The 15,008-nt window shown below is 34.9% G+C and overlaps 1 protein-coding gene and 1 non-coding gene across 3 annotated transcripts in view; both read right to left on the bottom strand.

Moving 5' to 3' along the window:
• The window catches only part of LOC109539131 (protein gone early), a 36,981-nt gene extending 23,658 nt beyond the window's left edge, over window positions 1-13,323 (bottom strand). Inside the window, exons 1-4 of one of the 2 annotated variants that reach the window (XM_048669985.1) lie at window positions 12,630-13,323; window positions 6,849-7,290; window positions 1,911-2,046; window positions 1,699-1,857 (exon numbers count right to left, since the gene is read on the bottom strand). In XM_048669985.1, the coding sequence (XP_048525942.1) occupies window positions 1,699-1,857; window positions 1,911-2,046; window positions 6,849-7,184 (631 nt within the window). In that variant the 5' untranslated portion in view covers window positions 7,185-7,290; window positions 12,630-13,323. The remainder of the gene's footprint in view (window positions 1-1,698; window positions 1,858-1,910; window positions 2,047-6,848; window positions 7,291-12,629) is intronic. The other variant, XM_048669986.1, reaches the window with a different exon arrangement.
• Window positions 1,065-1,136, bottom strand: Trnap-agg. Its single transcript has one exon. It is a non-coding gene; the product is annotated as a tRNA-Pro (tRNA).
• Window positions 13,324-15,008: the final 1,685 nt, after the last annotated feature.

Here is a 15,008-nt window from a genome sequence, read left to right as displayed (position 1 = left end):
TCATTTTGCGTCAAAAATACTTGAGCCTCAGTGTCCTCTACATATCCATCTGCWATAGTATTTTCTGTGCTTTCAAGTTTACTGTATATTTCTTTACGCCACCTGTTCCGTTCCGTCTTGTTTCAATGGTTTCAGCTACTGTTAAAGATTTCTTTTAGCTTATCTTCTTGTTCATTTATTTTACCTCCCTTATATATATGATGTGTGTCTTTCTCCTTTTACTTTCGTGTTTACTAATAAATTGACATGTAGAAAATCCCAATCAATTATAATAAAAACGCAATTTATTAACTGATTAGCAATAATTAAAGACGACCTATTAGATACTTAGAGAATAATTAAAGAAAAAGACTAATTCAAATAGATGATGATCAACACAAATTTAACAACACAAAAAACTTAAAATGGGACAACGAAAAAGCTAAGGCAAATTATTAACAAAATGCCATAAATAAAGTGACGAAACCCGTATTACTTCCAGCTTACCTCGATAATTTTAGGTAGAAAAAATACCGAAGGTTTGGAACTAAACTGGCAAAACAAAGACAGTCGATTGACTTTATACAAAAATGCTTCCGAAAGAACATTTTCAAGTATTTTTTTGATATTGTTTTCAGCTGGTGTGGTAGACTTTTCAAGCTTGTTATTTTGTTTCTTTCTTTTAACTCACGTGTGTTCTTTTCTGCGCCCTTTCTTTACTTACAAGTGGTCTTATATTTAATGTCAATCTCTTATTATATTATCAGATACTTTTTTCGTCTATTATTGCTCACTTTTTATAAGGCTTTTGCGTCCTTTAGATTTTTCATTATTTTATTATTTTACTGCATTCAGCTACTCTTCGAGGATTATCAGGTTTGCTTTCGTTCTAATTCCTGTTAACTCATGAATGATGTTTTATTTGTCTCCCATTGTTGACATTTATACTTACAACTTTTCTTACATTCCATTTTACTAATTAAAATAAAATGATGTTAACAATTGGTTTGTAAAGAAAAATAACAAAAATAACCAGCAAACAGCAAAACAGTTTTAATTATTGGGCAAAAAAAGAAAAAGTTTTTGGGCTCGTCCGGGATTTGAACCCGGGACCTCCCGCACCCTAAGCGGAAATCATACCCCTAGACCAACGAGCCGCCTGATAGCTGCGGTGCCATTCCGCGACTAATGCAAAGAGAATGTATTGTAGGAGCACAAATTTTTAAAATGAAATGCTTCCAGATCTAAATCTTCAATAGAAAACTCATACTGGCTCCAGTCGTATGAAAACAGATATCGAAGACAAAGGTTGTGCTTGATGTTGGATTAAAACGATTAAAACCCAAAACCAGCGTGATAAAAAATTTGTAATTTTAAATAAAAATACTGAAATTTTGAACAATAACAATAATCTGAAAATTTCATGAAACAAACGCCGAAAAAAAATTACGACTTCATGTTGTAATAATCCTGCTGGACGAAGGTCGATAATTACAATTTCAAAATTAACGATTTATGCATGACCGAGAATCAGAACTGAATCGGAAACGTATTGAATAATCAATCAGTGATTAGGTTCCGGTCGAAATATTATTAGAATTATATTCGCGAAGAAATCACATTTTCATGGCCGCGTTCAGATATGCAACATTCTTGGCGATCAGATAAAATATTGCAATTCAGATAAGAAAGTGTAGACTAAACTGGCAGGCAACTCACCCAATTCTGAAATAATATTCGTTAAAGGTCTGGCTGCATCCAGGACCACATTGTCCAAATTCATGCAAGCATCGTAAAAGTTCTTCAGCTTCCAGTTAATTGTACCGGCATGAAGTGGCAATTCCAACGTTGATATCATCGTTCTGATCCGTTCCAACTCTAAACACCATAAAAAATTGATTTTCGGTAACATTCAACATGTAGTTACTGACCTTTCTGGATCAGCTTCTGCTTCTGATTCCAAACGGGAATATCTAAGGGTCGAGCTGAATTATTCACGTATGAGAAACAGACTGCGCTCCACAAATTTGTACATGGTGAGACTGAAACGTCCAGATTTTCTCGAATCTACGACAAAAAAAATATTTTTGTTTGCATATTTTTTTCAATTATCAGAACTACCTGGCGAAGAAAGCGTATAATTTAAGACTTAGCCCTTAGCTAATTTAACCTTTAGAGTGTTCATTCTTAAAAAGGTTAGAAAAACTGAACTGACCGTCTAAAAGGACCTTTACTGTTTCTGGCTTCTTTGCTTTCATTCTTCTTCCCTTTCATCTTTAATGTGAATTGTTTCCTCTCGCATAAGTCTCATAAAATGCATTCGATTATTCCGAACGCAATTTAAAACGTCCCTTGAACTATCAAGAAATTTCTTGAAGAAGATGGACTGGAAACCAGGTAGTAAGGAATGAGCCTGTAATATTTCATCTTTATTCGGAGGCTGACCTATTCTATTCATTTTATTCATGTCAACTTCTCCTCTGTCCATCTTCTGGGTCTCCTTAATGGTTTAGTAAGCAATGTTTTTAGTATATCGAAAACTTTAGACGACTGCCGCAGGTAGCAAACTCAGGAGCGCCTTAATTCAGAAGATCTTCACGATGTTTTAGAATAAAATATTTTCAACCACTTGTTCGAATGAAACTAGATTCATCTAGATTATTAAGTTTGATTTGTCGACTATCGTTCACTGAATGCCCATATCTGTCCTGGATGTTGAAAAATTGACAATAAAGGAGGAGAGCGCATTCGTGCTAAATCGCCCAAAAGTTCGGAGGATTCAACATTTAATAAAAATTTGCTGCTTTATTATTTAATTTAAAAAACTGCTTTTTAAATGAAGGAAAATCAGCATACAGTCTGAACTGAAGATTCGTCTATCGAGTATTAAGTCTCCATCCCGATATCTGTCTGGGACGTTAAGATATGAACAATAAAGGTGGAGAAGGCACGAATGGCTAATTCAGATATATTTAAGCACGACTTCACCAAGAGCACTAACTGAAGCTTCAGTTATCTAACGTTGAAGTCGAAATGCCGATATCTGTCCTGGGTATTGAGAAATTAGCCAATAAAGGAGACTACTGAGCGACTAAATCCCCAAAACTTAGGTAATTTTGGCAATTAATAAAAAAATTAACTTCTCGTCCGAATGAAGCAGCTTGCACATAAAATCTTAACCGAAGATTAAATTCATTGACTATTCAGATACGCAATTTGATATCTGTTCTTGATGTTCAGAAATGAGCAGTAAAGTAGGATAATGTACAAAGAGCTAAATCGCCAAACACTTAAAAATTTCGTCAATTCATAAAAATTAAACTTCCTTCTAGGATAAAGCGAAATGCACAATAGATCTTAACTTTAGCATCCCGATATCTATTCAGGATGTTGAGAAATGAGCAGTAAAACCGGAGAATACACGAATGCCTCAAAAACCTCAAAAACTTGCCAAATCAAATTAATTTCACTACTTATTCAAATGAACCTAAACTCAAGACAAGTACTAAGTGAAGCCTCATTTATCGACTGTTGAAGTCTGAATTCCGATATCTGTCTTGGATGTTGAGAAATGAGCATTAGAGGAGGATGATGCAAGAATGGCTAAATCGTCCCGACCTTAGGAAACTTTATCAATTAATAAACATTAAAGTTCTTGAGCGGATGAAGCAAACTGCACTCAAAAGCATTAGCTCAACATGCATTTATCGAGTTTTGAAGTTGGCATCCCGATATCTGTCCTGGATGTTAAGGCTAAGCCATAATGACCGAGAGTGCTCGAATGGCTCATCGCTCCAAACTTCTAAAATTTTATAAATTCATATAAATTAACCCACTTGTTACTCGCTCCACGCAGAAATCGCTCAAAACTTAGAAAATGTCCTTACTTAATGAAAATTGAATTTGTTGTGCGGGTAAGCGAAATCTGTCCTGGATGTTGAGAAATGACCAATGAAGGAGGAAAGTGTTTGGATTGGCTAAATCGCCGATCACTCTTAAAAGTTAAACTTCTTGTGGAGCTGAAGCGAAATGCATGTCGTTAAGTAATAAAAATTGTCAAAAACAAAAATTCTATAGGTACCTAATTCTTGTAGAAAAAGGTAACACCTAAGGCTCGTGACAGATCATTTTAAGCTAAATTCCAAAATCATTGAAATAGTTCAGAGCTGAATAGTTCACTTAATGCTCAATTGATTTTAGACCCAATTTTCCAAGTTTGATAAGCCGAAATGCACATGAAACAGTTTAAAGTTGCATGCATCTGCTGCCGATCCACCGTATTTTATAAACTATTTTCATCCAAGTACGTAAAACACTTCTTTTCAGCCCATTGCTCATAACGAGAAACGAGCTGCTTTCGTAATAACGTCTTGCGGTTGTCTAAAACTTTGAACTCAATTTGTGCATTTAAAAATATTCCCATCTAATATTAAAGTGAAATGTTTCATATGCTTTAAGTGCGGAAACATTGGGATACTTTTTGAACTTCCATTAAACTATAAATATTTAGGCCAACCAAACGATTTTCTATTATTCCAAAAGCTTGAATCAACAAACACGAAAGACACAATTCTTGTGTTTACACTCCGGACATTTGAACGTATTCGCTCGGGTATAAGTGATTTTGCATTTTGCATACTGCGATTATGATAAAAGGCGTTCAATGTTTCATACGTTAAATAATCAATCTGCATTGTAGGCATTTTGATAAGTTTCAACTTCAGATTAAACCGATGCAATTCCTTATACATATTCTATGGGAGCAACAATGGTTCACAGTATGTGAACATTTGCAGACTCACTAATCAATTTGATCTGTATCTACGAGTAGCCTTCAGAACAAAATATCCCAAAAAACAGAAACCAATAATGTATTTTGTAAAAACAGTAACGACAGGAAAATTTCACTGAACTAAAACGGCATAGAAATTTGAAATTGAACAATTAATAGGAGTTTAGTGTGGTAGTTACTAGAAAACATAATAAAAGGGATGAAGGATAATGGACTGTTTGGTCTCGAAAATTCAGCAATTTCTCGTGTCTTTGGTGTTAATCAGTGATAATTGTGCTATTAATAAATTGTTACACTTAGAAGAAATGGTGCAGTGGTTTCATTTGCAGGAAAATCGGCCTGGATTCTCCTAACCTTTATCCCTCTTGTACATTTGGTACCGTATACAACCAACCGATTAAAGAGTCCGGAGTTTTATACATCTTGGTCAGAAAATCGAATTTTAGAAAAAGAAAAAGCTTTCTTATCTAACAAACATGAAAAACATTATATAAGTATAAGTTTCAAACGACAGCGAGCTATGGTAAAACGAATCCTAAGCGTAAATCTTCAAGATCACATCACTAGTATCGAAATAAGAAGAACAAAAGTCAAAGACATAGTAGAAAGAATATGTACATTAAGGTTAAACTAGGCGGGAGACCTCTTGGAAGAATGACAGCCAACAGATGGACTCAAGAGAGTGATAGAATGGAGCCCATGGGAGAACAAAAGCAGCAGAGGAAGACCTCAAACAAGATGGTCCACTTAGTAAAGAGATTGGCTGGATACGACTGGATGAGAAGAGCAGATAAAAGAAAGGACTGGCAGGAGGTAAAGGATCCAGTCGCACGATGGACGAATTAAGCTGCTGAAGAAGAACTAAGTACGTCTATGTTTGTTAATACATATATCGATCGGTCCAACATTGCAAGTACTTTTATCCCTGTGAATGACTAGCTTTGACTAGGCCTGGTTACACTGTGTTGAGTTGGGCTATTGAGTTGTTGCGCTCTCTGACTCAACGAGTTTTAACTCATCGGTTAATGAGTTACAAGTCATTTATTAAAGTTGATTTAAGTTTCACGAGACCCGAGGGAAAAAAGGTCATCAACATTTTTTTTTGAGTAACTTCGGAAACCGATTAAAATCATTCAAAACACAGTCTGGATTTAAATGACTGTTTGTTAATGGCGATTCTTGTGATTTTGATGCTGAATTGAGGTAAAAATTGTAACAACGTTACAGATTACAAACACTCGCACAGGGGACAAATAGACAATCAACAAAACGCGGAAGTGCAAAGAGAAATATATTATGCCATCATTCATAAGCTCTCCTTGCAGGCTGGAGAAAAATTCCCTGGTAAGTGATTGAATGAAATTTCCTCTCTTAACACATAGAAAACGTTCTTTTTCCGATGACAAATGTTTGCAAAACTAATCAAGTTAAATAAGAAAAAATACCACTTTATTTAGTATTCAAAACGCCAAAATGAATCTGCCGAAACTGACACTAAAATACAATAAGCCACTCATTCCGAATTCATCTAAATTGGCAAAACCCACGTCTATTTTAAAGAACACATTGATTCCTAAGCCTCAAATGACTTCGAGCTCGAAGCAGCATCGCAATATGACCAAAAATAAAAATCAACCGTTGTCAGGTCTGGTAAGCAGAGGCCCATTGGAAATTTTTCATCAACGTTGCTGTCTTTAAAAAACGCCAAAGGAAATTCCCTTGAACTTAACGTGAGCATAGAAAACCTTTGTTTTCCGGGGATAAATGTTGGCATCACTAATCAAGCGGATTATAAAAAAGACTTTGTTTAATATTTAAACTTTGCAAACCCGAAAATTTTAACGAAATCCATTAAACACGCAAATACTGCTAATCCTCGTAAATAAAAGAAACTGTTTGAGCAGGGTAATATGGTTAAGGGTGCCAAGGCTTTGAATTCAGGAAAACCTGCCCTTCCTGGGAGTTTCTAAACCAACAGCATCTGATTGCAGTGGCTCTTAAGCTAATCAAACATTGTGCAACTTTAAATTAATTAATACTTTACAGTTTTATGTCACATCAACATGAAGATACATACCTGAGAAGCAGCTCGTAAGCACTGAGGATCTCTACACAAAGAGTACCGAAACATGTGGGGTAAAACCGGCCAGCCTATCACTAAACCCACAACAACTAAAAACAGCACTGCCACTAAAGTCACTAAACCCAAAACGATAAAAATCCATTTTCGCGATAATCCAGTTTTGCTTTGAATGTTCGACACGTATTTTTCATAGAATGGCAGTTTCTTCGGTTCGGAATCGCTTTGGATCAGACAAGGCTCGATTTCGGCAGCATACAACTGAGGCTTCTGATCCACATTTGCGTCCACTCGCCCATTTTTCGTTATAGATTCATTATCGTGTTCAGGCATTGTTTATGTTGGTTTTTAAACATATAAGATTTGAAAGTAAAAATCTGGGTAGCGGCTAACCGGTTACATATTCACGCAATTTCGTCCACTTCCAGGTGACTTTACCCTGTAACAAAAGAAATGATAGGTATTCAAAATTATGCAAAAATCGCCACAATGACTATCCAAAAGGCCCATAAAGTCAAAGATTTACAAATTAATTTCAATATTCTATTCAAAAGCTTTCTATATGAAACGTTGCCGCCACATAAAAAGTTCTGGTAGTTTTTGTACCAACACACTCAAGACTTATGCGCTTAGATTGAGCCAAAAATGAAACACCCTGTATATGAAGATCATTCGTATGTAGGTACATGTTCTTTATTTCACTGAATACAATTTTTTGAAGACCTTTTCATACAGCCCCTATAACAATTGTCATAATAAAACTTGGGTAAGCTGAGGATGAAGAGGTTGTAAAAAAATGATGTTATCACCAAAAGTTGAACAATTACATCAGTAAAGTTACGTCTTTTAGCTTTTCCAGGGAAAATCGCCTAAAAAATTAGGAATTTTATCGGGGACTTTTGAATAAGCCTGCATATAAAGTAGGCACTTAGGTATATGTAATACATAAATATGAAAAAATTGATTTAGTAGCCTCCTATTTTCATGTGTCAACTGCACGTACGAAAAGAAAAAAATAGCGTTAATTAATGTTTAAGCATTACAAATTGAAATTTGCAAGTCCAGTTTCAGGTGAAGTACCTTTGAACAAAACTTTGCTTGCTTCTTTGGCCGAAGAAAATGTAAAATATTTTTTAGTTATTTTTATTTAACATCCAGGCGTTGCAAAGATACATTTTTAGTAAGCACTTATAACGATATGTTTTTTTATTAAACAAGGAGCTAACAGAGTTTGACAATACCTTGAGTGTCCCAATGTGAATTTACAATACAAAAATTATACGAGATTTTATCTACTTTCGTAGAATACCGAAAAAAATGTTACAAACATATATTTCACAACTGTGAACATTTTTTTAAACGTTATTATGTTGGAAACAAATGCTAAATGAAATTCGCCACAACACTAGTATTGTAATAAAACCTATTCTAAACAAATCTATTTTTTGAATTGAATAATTCCTGAGATTTAAAATATTTAAATTAACGAATAACATTTTAAACATTGAATAAAACTTTAATAAGGTAGTGAAGTAATTAAATAATGAAATAGTTATTCACGCAAAACATTAGAAGAAGCAGTCTTCTATTGTTATCGATATCGGCAAACGAATCTATAATTAACTTTAAATCTATTTTTTTGCAATATCTTTTGTTCTTAAATAGTTTTTAATTCTCTTTAAAGTGCTGAAAGTCCTTTCAAAACTTGCACTGGAAGATTGTGCTGTCATTGCATTATTCATAGTTTATTCATTTCTGGCAAGACTAAACTAAAATCTTGCAAAAGAAGTGTGAGCTCTGTTAAAGTGTTTAATATTAGATTATTTGTGACTTCTTAGTGACCTTTTAGTGGTAAATGGCAATGACTTTGCCTCGTTTTCAATTCAAACTAAACTGCTCAACAAAATAGACTTTACACCCAAAAATGTTGACCAATTTTGAACATGGATAAATTCGGATGGCGTAAAGCGATTTCGTTTCTGTTTGTGGCATTATTTAGTGCAATTCTTTCTCAGTCTATGCGCGTTTTTGCAAAATAATAAACAAACTTTCTCGGGGTGGCAACTGAAGCAATGCAAAATTGGCGAAAGTTCCACATGCTCTCAGTTGGGCAAATTCTGTTTTTTTTTTATTTTAGCAATACACACACTAAGATAGAGCTCATATCTCTAAAAAAGTTTTTTAATTTTTCGACCATCTTGTTTATTCACAGAGTGGTCTCAAAAAATCAACAGTGATACTTTCTTTCTCTTGAACCGATTTTCAAAATCCAGAGCTCGTCAGTGGACTTGAGACAAAATTTCGATATTCCGAGTTGCATAAATGAACGAAATACTTGAAAGTGAACCACACTTTACTTGAAAGACTGCCAGAATCACAGATTTCAGAAGCAACACTTAAACTCGTATCTTATATTGTCTATGCAGCGTCTTGACTTGAGCTCTAAATCGTAAAAATCGGAGCAATAACTGAAAAGTTACCGCTGCAAGACCAAACCAAAATTGATTTTTTGAGACCAGCCTGTAAATAGGGGAGATGTGCTAAAAATTGAAAAACCATTTCGAGCTTTTTGGTTTATCTTTAAACTTTTGGCGTGGAGAACCAGAAAACAATCTTTTGTCCAACTAGAAGTACGTCAAACTTTCCGGAATTGTACAATTTGTCATTTGACACCCTGTAGAAAATGTACCTGAGGTGCTTGATTTTAACCAAAACACTGACTAACAAAAAACAAATGAGGCTCAATAACGCTTCAAACCGAAACCAAATGGTTTGAAGCAATCAGAATTTATCCAGTTCTAAAGTTGGGGCAAATTTGGCTATGTAACGTCGATTTTGTTGAGCAGTTTATATCACATTGGTAATCGTTAGCTAAAGAAATTAAAGTTCTAAGTTTAAAAAAATGGTGGTAGATGGATTAAATGGACTAAATCGTGTTTCTAAACCCAGCTTTTGATTCTGCAGCCCTTTGCCAGTTCTTGTAGCCTTCAGTGACAAAGCTTAAACTGCTGGTTCCACCTTGTTTGAAGAAAAATCTACCAGGGAAAACATACAGCATCTTTGAGAATGCTGGACCTAATTCAAGGATACAAGATGTAATAAATGGACTTAAAAGCTACGAAGATCACAACCATACTGTTTTTTAGGAAAACTTCCTAAGACCGGCGCTATCTTGAAAGTTCATGTAGCGATACAGCCAAATCAATGACTTATTTTTCCTCTATATGAACATATAGTTGAGTCCGGATATACCGAACTTGAAAAATGTACTAAAACTGGTTTGTTATATCCGGAGTTCGCTATAAGCGAATAATAATACAGAAACACGTGGTGTATTTTATTTCGTTATTTTTACAAAGGGTAGTAGAAGTTAGTAGGTATGACTAAAAAGAACACAGAAAGATAAACAAAATTCAATTTGAAATCTACTTCATAAAGTTCGTAATTTTTGTTTGTACATTTCTGCTGCAAAAATAGATGTTATTTATGTAGTTTTCAAGATCACAAAATGACTCCCAGGTAGGATTAGGAACTTGGCGTGATTGTAGAAAATTCCGAGTTTCTGACACTTTTTTTGTCATTTCAGAAATGATTGGAACAGCATTAGTGTCAACAGTAGAATCAGTTTCACCTAAATCGTCATCTTTCTCATTATCGCTTAAAGCTGTAGATGAGGTTACGGAGTCTATAATTTGCTCATCGGTCAACATTTCTCTTGTAAGAATGCCATTATCAATGCTCACATATTCGAAGAAATTGAAATCACTCAATTTGGTTTTAACTTGTTCTTCGACAACATTGGGACATCTTCGTCTGTGTCATACTGGTAGTCAGAGTCTTTATACTTTTCTAACCATTCGTTAAGTGGAATTTCATCGTCTGGATCATAATAATTTTCTTTTTCTACAAATCCACCATGCTTAAAACAATTTGCAATGGTTTTTCCGCTACCTTTTTCCAAGCTCTATGAATGAAATTGACTGCATCTAAGAGATTTATAGAAAATGTGTCATTTTTATCGATCGCCTCTAACATTTTCATAACAAGAATTTTTCTGCAATGACATTTGAGCGAATGTATTACTCCTTGATCCATAGGTTGGAGCTTCGCACTTGTGTTCGGTGGCATAAAAACTAACTTGATTTGTTCTAATTTAACATCAGGGTGAGCGGGACAGTTGCCGACTAGAAGTACAATTTTTCGGTTTTTAAGCTTTAGTTTCTCATCCGATTGACGCAATTCAGTTCTAAAAATGCCCGATGTCATCCAAGCTTTGCCGTTTGTTTTGTAGTTTACTGACAAAATCTTGTTTTTGAAACATCTAGGATGAGTTGACTTTCCTATCACCAATAACTTTATTTTTTCTGTTCCCGACATGTTTGCCGCCACCAAAACTGAAAGGCGTTCTTTAGATAACTTGCCCTCAGCACATTTTTCACCGACAAATTTTAGTGTTGCGTCGGGCGTTAGTTTATAAAATAGGCCCATTTCGTCAGCATTAAAAATATCTTTGTACTCATAACTGTCTCGGATGGTGGGCCATACATTATGCAACCAATTTTTGACCACATTCATGGTCACACCGGCAGACTCTCCAACAATTTTTCCGCTACTGATATTATACCTCTTCTTGAACCGCTCTACSCAACTTCTAGAACAARCAAACTCTTTGTTTTTGATTTTACTCCCYATTTCAYTAGYCTTTTCTTGMAAAACACTGCCASTTATGGGAACGTTTTCTTGTCTTTTTTGAGTTAACCACTTAAYAAGCCCTTGTCAACCTCTTCATGTGCAGATAATTTTAACTTCTTACATCTAACATTTGTTTTGYCATACGCTGATAAAAYGTTTTCTCTGTTTTTCCATATTGTTGCAACAGTMGACTTCCAAGTGCTAATTCCTTACAAATGCCACTCTGCTTTACTCCACTTTTTATTTTGTTAATAATCAATTTGTACTTTTTATTTAGTGAAAAAGCTTTGCGTTTTTGTTTTTCCATTCTAAAACGATTTACATACATAACGCGGCAAAAAACAAGTCACTGCCGGTCTCTCGCTCTCACTAATATAAACAACTCCGCACGATTGGTGTTGCCGAGCGTGGAAGTTCGTTATAAACGGAAAGTGAATATACAACTAACCCAAAAAGTGATCGTTATATCCGGAAGTTTTTTATAAACGGGTTTGTTATAACCAGTAAAAAAATAGGCCTTTATGGATGACGTTTCAATTAAAGGAAAAAAGTTAGTTTTAACTGAAAGTTCACTATAACCGGGTTCATTATAAGCKGACTTTACTGTATTTGGTACAACAAGTACCMATATTTAGATTAGAAAATAATTTWTTAATATTAAGTACTTTTCAATTCCCGAATAACTCGTAATGTTTTCMCGTTCACTATCATTATTGTCGAATTTGGTCTGATTTTTTCATTTCCCAACTATTTATATCGCTATTCAAAGTGGTTGGGCGCTCGCCCGGCCCCAACGCCACCACTGGGGTTCAGTTGAGTTCAAAATCAAATTTTGCAACCCCCAGCACCAGTTTAGGACTGTTTCTACTGCCTCAAAATTGCTTTTGACTCTAAAGCTGTATTTTCTAAATGCATATGCAAATCGCAAAAACAACCAGCCAATCACCTCATGATGCAGGTCACCAAAACCATAAAAAGTATGGTTTTGGTACCACCTGTGCAGGTGATTAACCTGTTGATTGCGAGACATTGCGACCACTGTAAAAGACCGAAAGGAATTGATAAATTCACACAGAAAACTGTTACCTGGTTTTCCTTGAACCACCACCGACGGTACCAAAAATCAACGCCAACACCATAAACTTTCACTTCATATGTTCATGTGAGAGCAGTTTTTCCTGATCTTTAACAGCAACAGACGGACACGACAGTACCACTACTGGTGGTTAACTTGCAAGAATTTTACGTCAATGTTGTGGAACGTTAACAAGTTGTTAACGAATGCAGTTCAATACCGATAGCAAGTAAAACACTTAGCGGAACGAGTTTCAAAAGTTCTCAGCCTTTTTGAGTGTTCAGGTACGCATTAGATTGAATCAAGCTTTACCGGTGGTCTGATAGTAACCCGGGCAACCGCGTCTCTAAGCCATGACTTGTATGTTCGATCGGTATTTGAGGCACACAGGATAATATCATATAACGACAACAATTGTTTTGCACGGAAAAATGGCTTTTTACTGAACGGACCGCTCAAAGATAACGTGAGCGTTGCAACCTAGGGTTAATTGAGCACAAATTTTGAGATTTCAATAATTTAACTGAGATCATGTGAAGCGCAGTCCGGCAACCGCACATACATTTTCCGAAAGTCTGTGTCGATTCAAGATCTATTTGAGGCAAAAATTGACTGATCTTTGGCAGGAAAATGAACAAGGCAGTTCAATTTTCCAAGGTTTTCCAGTGGCTGATTTTGTGGCAAATATGACTTGTAAAACCAATGGTAATTATTGATAACAATTTCTTTATACTACGTAGTTTCTTAAGGGCTACCAGTTAAAATATTAAACTCTGTATACATGTTTAGGTCTCGCACCTTTAATGAATTTAGGGAACCGATGAAATGATTGAAACTACATAGTTTTCACGTAAAAAAAGCCACGCCTCTTAAGACTTTTTGAAAAAGTTGATAATTTTCGACTAATTTTGATGGGATTTTCTACACTTTTTAAAAAAGAGTGATTTTTTTTGGCAGAAAGTAAGTACTTATAATGCTGTAACGAGCGTCCAAGTTCATTACCAAGTCGGTCTATTTGTTCATGCATATATTTGTTGAAAACTAATGGCTGAAAAAATCTCTGTTGAAAAAAAAAGACTGGGAAAAGTCTCGAAAAGACCGCACTTTTTCACTTAAAAATTCTCCTCTTCCGATAAGCAACTTGAGAAAAACATTAACACCGGCAAAGTCTAGACATGCTGAACCAACAAATTACGAAGTCATCAAAAAGGGCGAAAACCCGTCAACTGTGTCAATATTGAGAAAATTGAAATAGGAAGATGTTTATTTACTGTTGATGTGGAGTGAATGCAAATATTTGCATCTAAATAATAATACAGAGCATAAATTTGATTCATTTGGTTCCTGCTTTAATAACTTTTTCCAGACATTCGCCATCGGATCAACATTTTCCTTAAAATGTTCATGTTTCCATTATGAATCATGAAGTAATAGGCCCTGTGCAATGATGTGGAGTAAATGCAAATATTTGCATCTAAATAATAAAACAGAGCATAAATTTGACTCATTTGGTTCTTGCTTGAATAACTTTTTCAAGACATTCGCCATCGGATCAAGATTTTCCTTAAATTGTTCACGTTTCCATTATGAATCATGAAATAATAGGCCATGTGCAAGTTTACTTGCAAATATTTGATGTGTTCAACATTTCATATTTTTAAGAAAAACATCAGTTATATTCATTGAGGATTGTGACAACATTGATGTGCTTTTGCTTAAAAGTTTCAAAAACAATGCGCCTACTCGCGCTTCTATTCACGCAGAATAGTTATGTTTTTATGGAAAAATTTGCGTATTTACTATGTTGAGGTCTCGTAGCTTTACTTAATGAATTTAGGGATCCGACTTTTTTTCTGCCAATTTTGAGACAACATCGGCAGTTTTGATTAAAACTACATAGATTTCACGTAAAAAAAGCCTCTTGAGACTTTTTCAAACAGTTGATGGTCTTCGCCTAATTTTGATGGCATTTTCTACACTTTTTAAAAAGGAGTGATTTTGTTCGGGCAGTTGAAAATTAATGGCTGAAAAAATCTCTGTTGAAAAAAAAAGTCTCGAAAAGACCGCACTTTTTCACTTAAAAACTCTCCTCTTCCGATAAGCAACTTGAAGATAACATCAACAACGAGGAAAATCTAAACATGCTGAACCAACAAATTACGAAGTCATCAAAAAGGGCGAAACCCCGTTAACTGTGTCAATATTGAGAAAATTGAAATAGAAAGATGTTTATTTACTGTTGATGTGAAGCAAATGGAAATATTTGCATCTAAATAATGAAACAGAGCATTAATTTGATTCATTTGGTTCCTTCTTTAATAACTTTTAACGAGCGTCCAAGTTCATTGCCAAGTCGGTAGATTTGTTCATGCACATATATCTTCAAAAAA

This window comes from Dendroctonus ponderosae, unplaced genomic scaffold (assembly GCF_020466585.1).
Source record: "Dendroctonus ponderosae isolate FM_Combo_2020 unplaced genomic scaffold, Dpon_F_20191213v2 Dpon_F_20191213_9, whole genome shotgun sequence".
Taxonomy (NCBI): domain Eukaryota; kingdom Metazoa; phylum Arthropoda; class Insecta; order Coleoptera; family Curculionidae; genus Dendroctonus; species Dendroctonus ponderosae.
This window is presented reverse-complemented; position numbering and strand designations above follow the sequence as displayed.